The sequence below is a fragment of the Lolium perenne genome, chromosome 2 (assembly GCF_019359855.2).
Source record: "Lolium perenne isolate Kyuss_39 chromosome 2, Kyuss_2.0, whole genome shotgun sequence".
Taxonomy (NCBI): Eukaryota; Viridiplantae; Streptophyta; class Magnoliopsida; order Poales; family Poaceae; genus Lolium; species Lolium perenne.
This window is the reverse complement of record NC_067245.2, coordinates 84,465,120-84,480,673: the sequence shown is the minus strand read 5'-3', so window position 1 is coordinate 84,480,673 and position 15,554 is coordinate 84,465,120. Positions and strand designations below refer to the sequence as shown.

The window sequence follows — 15,554 nt, the reverse complement described above, 5'->3', positions numbered from 1 at the left end:
GTATAGGCAAATTTTCAAAAAGAAAATGTACAAATACTTCATGGCACAACCTACATGTATGAGTCTTCAAAGATTTTTTGAGAAGTTTCAAGGTCAATTTTGTTCCTCCAGAGACTGACCGAGCAACGAAGTGATCGGGGTATGATAGTCTACGGGGTTAAGTGAGCTCAGTTTTTTAAGGTTGTTAACTGAGCCAAGACAGAACATGGAGAGTATCAGAGTAAAGTATAAGTACGTGCATGGCAGTGGTAAAACATCCATAGACCTGAGAGGGTACAATAACAATTCTCCGGTACCTTTCCGTCCAGCTGGTTTCCTTTTGACTTGGAACCACATGTCTTGCTTCTTCATGTGTAAGCGTACACGTCTTCGCTAAAGATGTCACTCCAGTTTAGACATACGAGCATTTGATGAACAAAAGAACATGATTCTTTCCAGGGTGCACTATGACCAAACGGAATAAAGCCACACCACCGTTCGTGCGGCGGCTACCAGTTACAGTATTTGACCATGTAGACGTCGCCGCCGGACCCATGGCCGGCCCCACGAGCACCGTTCACCGAGCTATATAAAATCCCCCACCGGGCAAGCACCCTGTCAGCACGAAAAAGTTGATCAGCTGGCTAGGTAGCCTAGGCGCACCGTGTACACGCCTACATATCGGCCACGGCTTACACGATGGCCGCGGCAGTCACTCGTAGAGTCAACGCCCTCCGGGTCGAGGCCCCTGCGCCCGACGTGGAGAGCGGGCGCGGCGCCAGCGAGGAAGCGGCCAAGCGTGCCGTCGGCGCCAAGGACGACGTGTGGGTGGCCGCCGATGAGGGAGACACGGCGTCAACCGGCGGCGGCAGCCGGCCGCTGCTGTTCCGGACCATGAAAGTCAAAGGCAGCATCCTGCATCCTTACAGGTCAAGCCGCCATCATTCATGAGCTAGACCTTTTTAAAGATAATTATAATGCATCTGTTTCATGTTAATCGTTCGCCGATTCGTCTAAATTCGCATGGAACGATAGAAGTGGAGTACTATATATCTCCTTACACACCTGTATTATAATCTGTAACAGGTTCTTGATTTTTATGCGGCTGATCGCCGTCGTCGCCTTCTTCGCGTGGCGGGTGAAGCACAGAAACCACGACGGCATGTGGCTCTGGGCCACGTCCATGGTGGCGGACACCTGGTTCGGCTTCTCATGGATCCTCAACCAGCTCCCCAAGCTGAACCCCATCAAGCGCGTCCCGGACCTGGCCGCCCTCGCGGACCAATACGGTTCCTCCGGCGAAGCCAACCTTCCGGGCATCGACATCTTCGTCACCACCGTCGACCCGGTCGACGAGCCCATCCTCTACACCGTCAACACCATCCTCTCCATCCTCGCCACCGACTACCCAGTCGACAAGTACGCCTGCTACCTCTCCGACGACGGCGGCACGCTGGTGCACTACGAGGCCATGGTCGAGGTTGCCAGTTTCGCCGCGCTGTGGGTCCCGTTTTGTCGGAAGCATTGCGTCGAGCCAAGGTCCCCGGAGAACTACTTCGGGATGAAAACGCAGCCGTACGCCGGGAGCATGGCTGGGGAGTTCATGAGAGATCATAGGCGTGTGCGCAGAGAGTATGACGACTTCAAGGACAGGATAGACTCCCTTTCAAGCACCATCCGGCAACGATCTGATGCGTATAACAGCTCAAGCAACAAAGGAGATGGTGTACGTGCGACGTGGATGGCTGATGGGACACAATGGCCGGGCACATGGATTGAGCAATCTGAGAACCATCGAAGAGGGCAGCATGCTGGAATTGTTCAGGTATATATATAGTTGTTGCACCTTTCCAATCACTCAATCCTTCAAAATTTTCTGTTTGGCCATTAATCTCAATCAATATGTTTCGAGATATTGGTATGGACAGGTTTAAGTTTAAAGAAACGGAACAAATTAATTCTAGAATTATTGCAACCAAATTTATCAAACTTTGACCAAAAATGTATTTTTGTTTCAAATTACTCGAAATGTTCAAAATAAGGAAGATTGCAGTACATATACCAACTTACCAAGACGTTGAACCCTGGTGTGGTTGCAAGAAGCAAGGAAAGTAAGATATTAATATTTTATGTGTTATTTCTCATTGCTCAGACGATTTTTGTCCAAGTCGACTCAGATGTTTACATCAAGGCCACAATTGTAGAAAAATCAATGAATTTCACTTTCTATACCCACCGTGTCCCATTTAATGAAAATTAAACTCGAATCTTCCGTCCGGGAAACTTTAAACCTGGTTTTACCCCATTTGAGAATCATTCCCATTGACCGACATTTAGTTCAATGTCACCTGACAATAACATGTATGGCCCGGAGGACTTCATCGACCATCATGTCTGACTTTCTCTTCTTTGTTTGTTACATTTCTCGTCCACCGATATTTTCGAAGTTTGATGATCAACTGACACTCCCCAAAAGACACATTAGAGAAAGAGAATCCAAAGTTCCTTAAATGGATAGCATATAAGATTTTTCCCTAGATACGATAATGGTGTAACAAATACAGATCTAAGAGGTAACGCATTAATAGAAAGGAGATAAAATGAAAAATATACGCCATCCAATATGATTAGAATATCATGAAAGTATAATTAGCATAATTTTTTTAGGAATGTTTTATCAATTCATTTTCATTCCATTTGTACCCCTGGCAAACTCGAAATACATATGTGGAGTTCCCTAGAATTTCATGTAATTCAGTAAATAGAATATAGATTCCATGATTGAGCTGATAATGGATGTGGAGTTTCGCGATACTAAATATGCAACTATTAAGTTTCACATCTCTATGCCTATTTTTGTGCATAATATTGAATTATAGATCTAAAAGATCGATCTTGATGGACCAAAAAAATAGACATGTCATTCTCATGTATTGAGATCTTTGTACACCGTTAGCTCGGTTATTGCATCGATGCATAGGCTAGATATAATTATTATCTTCACGATATTAAAAAAATAGATCTTACAGGAAAAGAAGAAACTCAGTTCAAAACTAACCGGTCCTTCTTTTAACAGGTGATACTAAACCATCCAAGTTGTAAACCACAACTCGGGTCACCGGCGAGCACCGAAAATCCATTCGACTTCAGCAACGTTGACACGAGGCTCCCCATGCTTGTGTACATCGCCCGCGAGAAGCGGCCAGGCTATAACCACCAAAAGAAGGCAGGCGCCATGAACGTGGTGCTCCGCGTCTCCGCGCTGCTCTCCAACGCGCCCTTCGTCGTCAACTTCGACTGCGACCACTACATCAACAACTCCCAAGCTCTCCGCGCTCCCATGTGCTTCATGCTCGACCCTCGCGACGGCCAGAACACCGCCTTCGTCCAGTTCCCGCAGCGCTTCGACGATGTCGACCCAACGGACCGCTACGCCAACCACAACCGTGTCTTCTTTGACGGCACCATGCTCTCCCTCAACGGCCTCCAAGGGCCCTCCTACCTCGGCACCGGCACCATGTTCCGCCGTGTCGCGCTCTACGGCATGGAGCCACCACGGTACAGAGCGGAGAACATCAAGCTTGTAGGTAAGGCCGATGAGTTCGGCACCTCGACATCGTTGGTAAACTCGATGCCGGATGCCGCTATCCAAGAGCGGTCCATCACGCCGGTGCTGGTCGACGAGGGGCTCGGCAACGACCTGGCTGCCCTGATGACGTGCGCCTACGAGGACGGGAGTTCTTGGGGGAGAGATGTCGGGTGGGTGTACAACATCGCGACGGAGGACGTGGTGACTGGGTTCCGCATACACCGCCAGGGGTGGCGCTCCATGTACTGCTCCATGGAGCCGGCCGCGTTCCGTGGCACCGCGCCGATCAACCTCACCGAGCGCCTCTACCAGGTGCTCCGGTGGTCGGGCGGCTCCCTGGAGATGTTCTTCTCCCACAGTAACGCGCTCCTCGCCGGCCGCCGGCTCCACCCTCTCCAGCGCGTGGCGTACCTCAACATGTCGACGTACCCGATCGTCACGGTGTTCATCCTGGCATACAACCTCTTCCCGGTCTTGTGGCTCTTCTCCGAGCAGTTCTACATCCAGAGGCCGTTCGGCACGTACATTATGTACCTCGTCGCCGTCATAGCCATGATGCACGTGATCGGCATGTTCGAGGTGAAATGGGCGGGGATCACGCTGCTCGATTGGTGCCGCAACGAGCAGTTCTACATGATCGGGGCGACGGGCGTGTACCCGACGGCCGTGCTGTACATGGCGCTGAAGCTCGTGACGGGGAAGGGGATATACTTCAGGCTCACCTCCAAGCAGACGGAGGCCTGCTCCAACGACAAGTTCGCCGACCTGTACACCGTGCGGTGGGTGCCGCTGCTGATCCCGACGGTAGCGGTGCTCGTCGTGAACGTCGCGGCCGTCGGGGCGGCCATAGGGAAGGCCGCGACGTGGGGGCTTTTCACGGACCAGGCGCACCACGTGGTGCTCGGGATGGTGTTCAACGTGTGGATCCTCGTGCTCCTCTACCCGTTCGCGCTCGGGATCATGGGGCAGTGGGGGAAGAGGCCTGTCATCCTGTTCGTCATGCTGGTCATGGCCATTGGCGCCGTCGGGGTCGTCTCTTTTACACTCCACGCCCCTTACCGAGCGAAATATGGTCAGCAGTTGCAGCTTCTCTAGGTAAAGCATCGCTGACCGGGCCATCTGGTTAAACGCGCACGGCTTATGTTACTAGTACTACACATTATGGCACTCAGTGCGATAATCTTTGAGTGTATGTGGTCATGTCTATATGGAACATGAGAATTGGTCATATTTCTTCATTTTACTTTGTGCAAAAATGGACGTACGACTTGTGTGTTCCTTTTTCTGCAGTCGCTTTCTTTTTTACTTTTTTTGAGGGGGGCTTCGAGTCACTTTCTTTGTATCCGTAAATAAAGGTGTCATTTTCTCAGGGTCCAAAGCATATGTTAGGCCCTCTATGAGAGTTGTACGATTTTGAAGATGCAGGATTCTGAAAAAAAATACATTAGTACGATAGAAATACACCTCGTCGTATTGTTAGGCTACATGCGAGAGGGGGGAGGAAGAAGCGAGGCGCATCAAAGAGGTATCGCAGGTAGGTTTTGGGTTGTATCTGGTCATGCGGCCCTCCTCTTTATATAGGGGCGGGGGATGCGGCCAAGCCTTGCACCCCCCCCCCCCCCTCCCCCCCCCCGCCTACAAGATGGCGGACGGTTGCCCATAGTAGGGAAACTTGCCCCCAAGTTCCCGTAGCTCCCCTAGGGTTTCCCCTTAGGTGGCCGCATGGGCCAAGGGGGGCTGGTGCGCCTGGCCTATACATGGTAGTGCGCCACCCCTTTGTTCCATTATGGGACCCTCCTAAAACTTCTAGAACCTTCCAACACCAAAAAATCCCAATTTTTTTTGGAAATCCTTAAACCACTTTCCTACATATGAATCTTATTATGTAGAGCATTCCGAAGCTCCTTCTTATAGATAGCTCCTAGTCAACCCCCTCCCCCCACACGCACACACACATCTAGTCATCATATCCCGTGATGCTTATTGAAAAATGGGGCAAACATGCTAGAAAATTGTTTAGATGAAGTGTTTTTTTTTGAATGGTTCGTCCTTGTCTGTGTGACGATTATGTATCTTACAAGGATAAATTTCTCCATTTATCATTGGATCACCATCTTCGTGCACTATTTTCGTGATACCGCTCTTCCGAAAAGGGTAGACACCACTAGGTGTAGGCTGGGCACTTCCGCTCTTGCAAATACTGCTCAAAGGATATGAACATTTATTACAGAGAATATTCTTCACCGTTAGATTGTTAGCACAAGTAGAAAATATTATTAGATGTGCAAACTGAAATATTTAGTCATATACGTGCAACTGTGGGTGTCGTGGGACAAGGCAAAAGGAAGGCTTTGAACCTCCTTATTTTCTTGCAGCCAAGGTGGTGTTCCTTTCCTTGCAGCCAAGGTGGTGTTCCTTTCCTTGCAGCCCTGGATTTGCGGTTTATAAGATCCTTGTGATCTACATTTGCGGTTTACCCCCTTAGCTCATTTATCCAATCACATCAATTGGAGAGAAAATTTTCATTTGGTTTGGCTGAGCACCAAACACGGAGCAAGCTGCAACAAGATCAAGAACCAACTCATGGAGATTCAGCTTCTTCTAGACGGTTAGGTGTCCACATGTGAGTTTCGAAGGTGTGGAATTGTCAAGGTTCCCGTGAGCTTCCAAGGTGTGAAATTTTCACGTAAAGGTTCTGAGATCATCTATCAAAAATCTATTCATAGTTACTTAGCTGAGCCGAGCCGGTGAGCTTGCGCAAACGGAAAACTGGGTTTTGTTGCTGGCTGGTGGGTGATGTCAGTTGAACCGAGGTGCATTCGTGCTTAGCTCCTCCTAAGGGATATGTAGAGAAGGTGTCAACGGGCTCGAACTCCACGAAACAGATACTTGTGCTCGTCTCCTTTACTGGTCTGCACATTTACGATTTTGTTTTCATACTCTGTATAATTTGCTTAATGTGTTGAAGCATTGCAGTCCAGTTTGTCATCTGACAACTCAGAGTGCTTCAAACACCGGTATATACTTCATGTGATTCATCTTACGTATCTATAATCTTCAATCTGATCGCCTGTGATCGTCTACTTAATGTTGTTCATCATAGCAGTTATCCGTTGCATAGCTATTTTCCAATATCCGTGTCTTTCTTAATTTGGCAATTGTTTTAGATTGCTCCTATTCAGCCCCCCATTTGGTCATCATATCTCCTGATGTTATTGGGAAAAAATGGGGCAAGCACCCTAGAAAATTGTTCAGATGAAGTGTGCTTTTTTGAAACGGTAGGTGGATTACTGCATTTTCATACAGTTGCAAACCAGAGAGGAAGGAAGAGAATGATACATGGTTTACATGGCCCTCATGGGCACGAAGCTAGCGTAGATGGGATGTTATAGATATACCTCATAATAGTTTGAGGCAAGATTTCTTCTCCCCGAATGAAAAAGTTACTTCTGAGGAGACCCTCATGTTGGAACACAGGTTTACTAAGAAGAGGTTAGGCTGGAAGTTTTAAGTTCCTACTCTGATGGAGCTTCTTAAGAATCTCTTTGCATATATACCGTCTAACCACCACACCTCCTCGCTGCTACTACCTAGCTCTTAGTAATAAACAAGAGGATTTATGTGTAGAGTAGCACAGCACAATCGACCGGCTGTCCTCTGCTATTTATATTGCTCATGTTGAGCGATACAGGTTGTACATGATAGCTTAAAATATTGAGATAACAAATAACAGCTACAGTTAGGATACTAACAGCTAACCAATGTTGTTATGCTAACGTGTCAATGAACACGTTAAACATCCTCCCTCAATCTCATCCACTTTCAATAAGGTTGAGATTGCGTCGACCAGCATGAAACGCTAGTAAAGGGAGAGGTCTGGTGAAGATATGTGCAACTTGATCTTTAGATGAGATAAACTGAATATGAAGTAACTTCTGAGCAACCCTTTATCTTAAAAAATAAAAATCCACCTCGATGTGTTTCGTTCGTGCATGAAACACAGGATTATAAGAAAGATATGTTGCTCCAAGATTATCACACCGTAAAACAGGAGACGATCTTGCTTGATTCCAAGTTCCTTAAGAACTGACTGCACCCAAATAAGTTCAGCAGCAGCATTAGCAAGCGCTTTATATTCAGACTCAGTGCTAGATCGAGAAACAGTGGCTTGTTTCCTTGCACTCCAAGCGATCAAATTACCACAAAAGAAGATGGCATCCCGTTGATCACCGATCATCAGAATCCCCTGCCCAATCAACATCAGAAAAGGCAGACAACAAGGTGGCAGAAGAAGGACGAAGACTGAGTCCTTGAGAAACTGTCAACTGAATATAGCGCAAAATCCACTTTACCGTAGCCCAATGAGTATCTCGAGGTTCATGAAGGAATTGACAAACTCTGTTAACTGCATGAGATAAATCTGGTCTAGTCATAGTGAGATATTGCAGACCACCAACCACACTGTGATATCGAGTGGCGCAATCAGGTAAAAGAGGAGTCCCAACCAAGGAGCTCAAAGGGCCAGCCACAGTCATGGGAGTGTTGGCTGGTTGACACTTCTGCATAACAGCACGACAAAGAAGCTCATGCGCATATTTTCTCTGAGTGAGAGCAAGACCACCAGATGATTGACATAGCACCTCTATCCCAAGAACGAAATGCAAGGGACCTAGATCTTTGATGGCAAAATCAGAGCGTAATGCTGCAATAAGCTGAGTGCTAGCAGTAGAAGATGTGATGATGACAATGATATCATCCACATAGACAAGAAGATAAACTGTGGATGCCATGCCCGAGGTGCCTGTTTGAGCCCATATATTACTTTCACAAGACGGCATAGATGCCCTGGGTGAGTATCATCCTCAAAGCCAGGTGGTTGCCGCATATAGACTTCCTCATCCAATACATCATGCAGAGATGCATTTTGAATATCGAATTGATGGAGATGCCACTTTTGAGAAACTGCAAGAGAGAATGGTAGTAGGCTTCACCATTAGACTGAATGTATCCGCATAGTCCACGCCATAACGTTGCTTGAATCCCTTTGCGACCAAACAAGTTTTGTATCTTTCAATAGAACCATCAGCATGGTGCTTAATTTTGAATACACATTTTAAGTCAATCACATTCATACCAGACTACTGCGGATCAAGATGCCAAGTACTGTTGTAGAGTTCGTTGCATGTAAAACAAAAAAAATCTTCCGCAAGAACGTATAAAACCAAGATCCAATCTATGGAAAAGCCAAGATCTAATCTATGAGACCGGAGAAACGAGATAGAAGAGAGACTAACCTTCGAACATCCAAAGCCTTAACGAGATCAGATCTCCTGGTTGATGTAGACGATCCTTCAGGTGCTGCAATCCGGCAGCACTTCCGTACTCGATCACACGTACGGTGTCGATGAAGTTCTTACTCTCCCCGTTCCAGCGGGAAGTGGAGGAGTAGATCCCCTCGGAATCCCAGCAGCACGGTGGCGTGGTGGTGGTTGTGGAGGAGAAATTCCTGCAGGGCTTCGCCTAAGCCGGAGCAGGATATAGTGGGAGGGAGGAGAGGTGGCGGCTAGGGTTGAGGGAAGGGGCAAGTGGCCGGCCACCCCTCCCCGCTTCATATAGTGGGGGTTGGCTAGGGTTGCCACCATGGCCCCAATACCATCTATGGTCGGCGCAAGGGGAGGGGGAGTTTTCTTCCCCCAAGTCTCCCCCCTTTAGGGTTTTCCCTAAACCATAGGGGGGCTGGCCGGCCTGGGCCTTGAGGGCTGGCACACCTGGCCCATTAGGGCTAGGCTGCACCCCCCAGATCAGGTGGCCCCTCTCGGGGTCGTGGGCCCACTTGTGGCCCCTCTAGAACCTTCTAGAAACCCTCCGATCAAACACCGGAAAATTACTGAACTTTTCTGAACCCCGGAAAATGACTTTCCTTATATGAATCTTATTCTACAGACCATTCCGAACCTCCTCATGATGTCCTGAATCCCTTCCGAGACTCCTAACAATATTCTTTCTCCATCTCATATTCCATATCTACTAAACAACATCGAACCTTAAGTGTGTCACCCTACGGTTCGCGAACTATGCAGACATGATCGAGACTCCTCTCCGATCAATAACCAATAGCGGGACCTGGAGATCCATAATGGCTCCAACATATTCAATGATGACTTCGTGATCAAAAGAACCATTTACATACGATACCGATTCCCTTTGTCACGCGATACTTTACTTATCCGAGGTTCGATCGTCGGTATCGCTATACCTAGTTCAACCTCATTACCGATAACTACTCTTTACTCGTACTGTGGTATGTCATCCCTTGTGACCTAGTCACATGCTTGCAAGCTAATTGGATGACATTCCAGCGAGAGGGCCCAGAGTATATCTATCCGTCATCAGGATGGACAAATTCCACTCTTGATCCATGTGCTTCAACTTATACTTTCAGAATACTTAATGCCACCTTTATAACCATCCATTTACGAAGTGGCGTTTGATGTCATCAAAGCATCCATCCGGTGTAAGTGATTAACACGATATTATGGTCGACGGATTAGGTTACTATGTATCGAAAGCTTATAGCAAGACGAACTTAATGACTTGATCTATGCTATGCTTACTATGGGTGTATGTTTCCATTACATCATTCTCCTAATGATATAATCTTGTTATTAACAACATTCAATGTTCATGATCAGGAAACCACGATCATCTATTAATCAACAAGCTAGTTTAACAAGAGGCTTACTAGGGACTCTTTTATGTTTACAAAAAAACAAGTATTAATGTTTCCGGTTAATAAAATTATAGCATGGGATGTAAACATTTATCATAAACACAAAGATATAATAATAAACACTTTATTAATGCCTCTTGGGCATATCTCCAACAGTCTCCCACTTGCACTAGAGTCAATAATATAGATTACATGGTAATGTACCTAATACCCATGGTGTTCTGGTGTAGGTCATGTTTTGCTCTAGGGAGAGGTTTAGTCAGCGGATCAGCTACATTCAGATCTGTGTGTACTTTGCAAATCGTTATGTCACCATCTTCGACATACTCACGAATAACATGAAAACATGGCTTGATATGCGTCAGCTTCTTGTGTGACCTTGGCTCCTGTGCATTGGCTACGGCACACATGTTGTCACAATAGATGGTCATCGGATCCAATGCACTAGGAACCACACCAAGCTCAGTAATGAACATCTTCATCCATATCGCTTTTGATGAAGCTTCCGGAGCAGCTATGTATTCAGATTCAGTTGAAGATTTTGCCACCAGGCTTTGCTTGGCACTCATCCACCTTACTACTGCACCATTCAAAATAAATATGTATCCAGATTGAGACTTAGAGCCATCTGGATCACTGTGCCAACTAGCATCGGTGTAACTGGTTACAACAAGCTCTTGGTCATTGATGTCTACGCACGCTTCTATTCCTGTAGACAGTGTTGGGCCTCCAAGAGCAGAGGTTTATAGAACAACAGCAAGTTTCCCTTAAGTGAATCACCCAAGGTTTATCGAACTCAGGGAGGAAGAGGTCAAAGATATCCCTCTCAAGCAATCCTACAATTAAGATACAAGAAGTCTCTTGTGTCCCCAACACACCTAATACACTTGTCAGATGTATAGGTGCACTAGTTCGGCGAAGAGATAGTAAAATACAAGTAATATAGATGATTATAAGTAGTAATTGCAATCTGAAATAAGAATGGCAGCAAGCGAATATGTAGCAGAACTTGTTGGAAACGGTGTTTCAATGCTTAGAAACAAGGCCTAGGGATCATACTTTCACTAGTGGACACTCTCAACAATGATCACATAACTGAATAAATAAATACTACTCTCAAACACTCTCTTGTTGGATAACAAACACCATTCATTGTGTAGGGCTGCAAAAGCACACCTCAAGCCGGAGTAAACAAGCTCCACAACGTCATAAAGGAATCACACACGATGCGCACACTGTCACCATCACACCGTGGATAGTGACTCCGGAGTTCATATTAAAGTAACCTCTAGAGTGCATAATAAACAAGAGTAACATCTACATATTCAACTAGATTACAAAGCTCATGATCACATAAAGATCACACCATGGGAGAGACAGATGAACCACATAGCTACCGGTAGAGCCCTCAGCCTCGGGGGAGAACTACTCCCTCCTCATCATGGGAGACAGCAACGGCGATGAAGATGGCGATGGAGTCGATGGAGATGGCTTCCGGGGGCACTTCCCCGTCCCGGGGCGTGCCGGAACAGAGACTTCTGTCCCCCGAAACTTGACTTCGCGATGGCGGCGGCTACGTAACTTTTCGAGGAGGAAGACCGATCTTTTTAGGGTTTTCGGGGACGAAGCTTAATATAGGCGAAAGGGCGGCGCGAGGGGGTGCCCGAGGGGCCTACCCCATAGGGCGGCGCCGTCCCCCTCCTGGCCGCGCGAAGGTATGGGGAGGAGGCCGTGGGCCTCCTCTGGCCTGGCCCTTCTGGCTCCGTGGGTCTTCTGGCGAAATAGAATTTCTATGATTTTTCTGGATTTTTTCGAGCACTTTGGTTTTTGGGCCTTTTCTGCAATAAACAGACATAATAAACGACGGCTTTGTGGTATCTTGTTAATAGGTTAGTCCAATAAATGCCATAATATGATATAAAGTGCATATAAAACATGTAGCTATTGGCATAAAACTAGCATGGAACATAAGAAATTATAGATACGTTGGAGACGTATCAGTCACCTCCATAACAAAGAAACATAACCTTAGTACTTTTCAAGTACTTCGGGATATTCTTGACAGTTGTACAGTGTTCCATTCCAGGATCACTTTGATATCTGCTGGTTAAACTAACATCATGTGCAATACCTGGTCTCTACACAGCATGTCATACATGATAGAGCCTACGGCCGAGGCATAGGGGATTTTGTTCATCCTTTCTCTTTCTTCTGTCGTAGCCGGACTTTGAGTTTTACTCAAGGTCTTACCTGGCAACATTGGCAAGAACCCTTTCTTTCTTTCATCCATTCTAAAATTCTTTGGAACTTTATCCAGGTATGTACTTTGTGAAAGCCTTATTAAAAGTCTAGATCTATCTCTATAAATCTTGATGCCTAAAATGTATACTCCTTCGCCAAGGTCCTTCATTGAAAAACTTTTATTCAAATAGCTTTTGACCCTTCCAAAAAGTTCTATATCATTCCCAATCAACAATATGTCATTCACATATAGTACTAGGAATGCTACAGAACTCCCACTCACTTTCTTGTAAATACAAGCTTCTCCAAACGTTTGTATAAATCCAAAGTCTTTGATGACCTTATCAAAGCGTCGATTCCAACTCCGGGATGCTTGCTTCAGTCCATAAATGGAGCGCTGAAGTTTGCATACCTTGTCAGCCTCTTTAGGATCGACAAAACCCTTGGGTTGTACTATATACAACTCTTTCTCAATGTCACCTTTAAGGAACGACGTTTTGACATCCATCTGCCAAATTTCATAATCGAAAAATATAGCGATTGCTAACAAAATCCACACAGACTTTAGCTTCGCTGCAGGTGAAAAAGTCTCATCGTAGTCAACTCCTTGAATTTGTCGGAACCCTTTCGCAACAAGTCGAGCTTTATAGACAGTAATATTACCATCAATGTTTGTTTTTCTTTAGAAAATCCATTTGTTCTCAAATACCTTGGGGCCATCAGGTAGGTCCAACTTGGTTTTCCTACATGGATCCCATTTCGGATTTCATGGCTTCTTGCCATTTGTTGGAATCCGGGCTCATCATTGCTTCCTCATACGTTGCAGGGTCGTCATTGTTGTCAACCAACATGACATTTAAGGCGGGGTCATACAAATCAGGAGTGGTACGATTCCTCGTCGACCTGCGAGGTTTAGTAGTAACTTCGTTCCAAGTTCCATGATCATTATCATTAGCTTCCTCTCTTATCAGTGCAGACGGCACAAGAACATCTTTCGGTAATGCACTACTCTCAAGTCCGAGAGAAGGTTTAATAACCTCGTCGAGTTCTAATTTCCTTCTAGTCACTTCTTTCGAGAGAAACTTATTCTCGAGAAAGGATCTGTTCTTGGCAACGAAAACTTTGCCTTCGGATATGTAATAGAAGGTATACCCCATTGTTTCTTTAGGGTATCCTATGAAGACACATTTTTCTGCTTTGGGTTCAAGCTTTTCAGGTTGTAACTTTTTACATAAACTTTGTAGCCCAAAACTTTAAGGAATGAAAACTTAGGTTTCTTACCAAACCATAATTCATACGGTGTTGTTTCAACGAATTTAGATGGTGCCCTATTTAAAGTGAATGCGGCCGTCTCTAATGCATAACCCCAAAACAATAACGGCAAATCTGTAAGAGACATCATAGATCTAACCATTATCTAAGAGAGTTCGATTACGACGTTCGAACACACCATTGCGTTGTGATATTTCCGGCGGTGTCCTGTGAAAATATTCCGCATTTCTTTAAATGCATGCCAAACTCGTAACTCAGATATTCACCTCCACGATCATAACGCAGAAACTTAATCTTCTTGTTACGCTGACTTTCTACTTCACTTTGGAATTCCTTAAACTTCTCGAAAGTTTCGGACTTATGTTTCATAAATTAGATATACCCCTATCTACTCAGATCATCTATGAAGGTAAGAACATAATGATAACCACCGCGCGTTGCTACACTCATTGGACCGCACACATCGGTATGTATTATTTCCAGTAAGTCTGTAGCTCTGATACGTCTCAAACGTATCTATAATTTCTTATGTTCCATCCTAGTTTTATGTCAATACTCACATGTTTTATATACACTTTATATCATTTTTATGCATTTTCCGATACTAACCTATTAACAAGATGCCGAAGCGTCAGTTCCTGTTTTCTGTTGTTTTTGGTTTCAGAAATCCTACACAGGAAATATTTTCTGAATTGGATGAAACAAAAGCCCACGGTCTTATTTTCCACGGAGCCTTCCAGAACACCGAAGAGGAGACGAAGAGGGGCCACGAGGCGGCCACACCATAGGGGGGTGTGGCCCCACCCCTGGCCACGCCGCCATATGGGGTGGGCCCCTCAGGCATCCCCCGACTCTGCCCCTTCGCCTATATAATCCTTCCATCGTGAAAACCCTAGTACCGAGAGCCACGATACGAGAAAAGTTACTGAGACGCCACCGCCGTCAACCCCATCTCGGGGGGTTCTGAAGATCGCCTCCGGCACCCTGCCGGAGAGGGGAATCATCACCGGAGGGCTCTACATCACCATGCCCGCCTGTGGTGACCCGGCATACCACTGCATGGTGTAGTATGCAAGTCTTATATAACACCAATGAAACACTGTTCCACTCGTATTATATCGCTCAGAATGGTACAACAGAAACATATGCGGGTCCAAGGCATGTCTATAGAATAACAACACAGACTCTTTACAAAAGATCCACACAGCCTCCTACTTTACAATGAGGTAAAACTGCAAATAAACTCCAGAAGAACGACTCGTGATCTAATCTTATCACGGACTCTATTTATAGAGTATTTGACTAGCTAAAGAGGCTATGACTAGATTCTAGCTAAATAGGAGCTAGGTTTAGGAAGCTAGTTCCCTTCTACTACTTAATTTAGGTTTTCTCCATGGCAGTTGTGGTGTTTGACTCTTCCGGCAGGTTCCTATCCCCTTGAAGTATTTGTAGAATCCTCGGTCTTCGAGTTGCACGGTAGATCCTCCTTCGATGCCTCCATATCTAAGCAGGGGATTTAAGAGTGGGATGAGTACGAGCGTACTCAACAAGTTCATTATAGGAAAGAGGTGTTTAATGCACTAGCTACGGCATTAGACCAGAAAGTCTAATACCAATGCAGGTTTTCATAACCATTTCTTCAAAAGGTTGCTTTTATTCAGAAGAACTATGTCTGTCAGCCTTCACCGGTTTACTAGAACTTCATGGAGTTCCTTTCCGGCAGCGTTCGCAGTTCCAAACCCG

At 45.8% G+C, this 15,554-nt stretch overlaps 1 protein-coding gene across 1 annotated transcript; it reads left to right on the top strand.

The window, feature by feature from the left end:
• The first annotated feature begins 624 nt into the window (after positions 1-624).
• On the top strand, positions 625-4,806 carry LOC127333147 (mixed-linked glucan synthase 2-like). Its single transcript, XM_051359474.2, is given in 4 exon segments — positions 625-908; positions 1,066-1,804; positions 3,056-4,639; positions 4,642-4,806. Coding segments are annotated over 4 exon segments (2,607 nt in total). The 5' UTR covers positions 625-678; the 3' UTR covers positions 4,696-4,806.
• Positions 4,807-15,554: the final 10,748 nt, after the last annotated feature.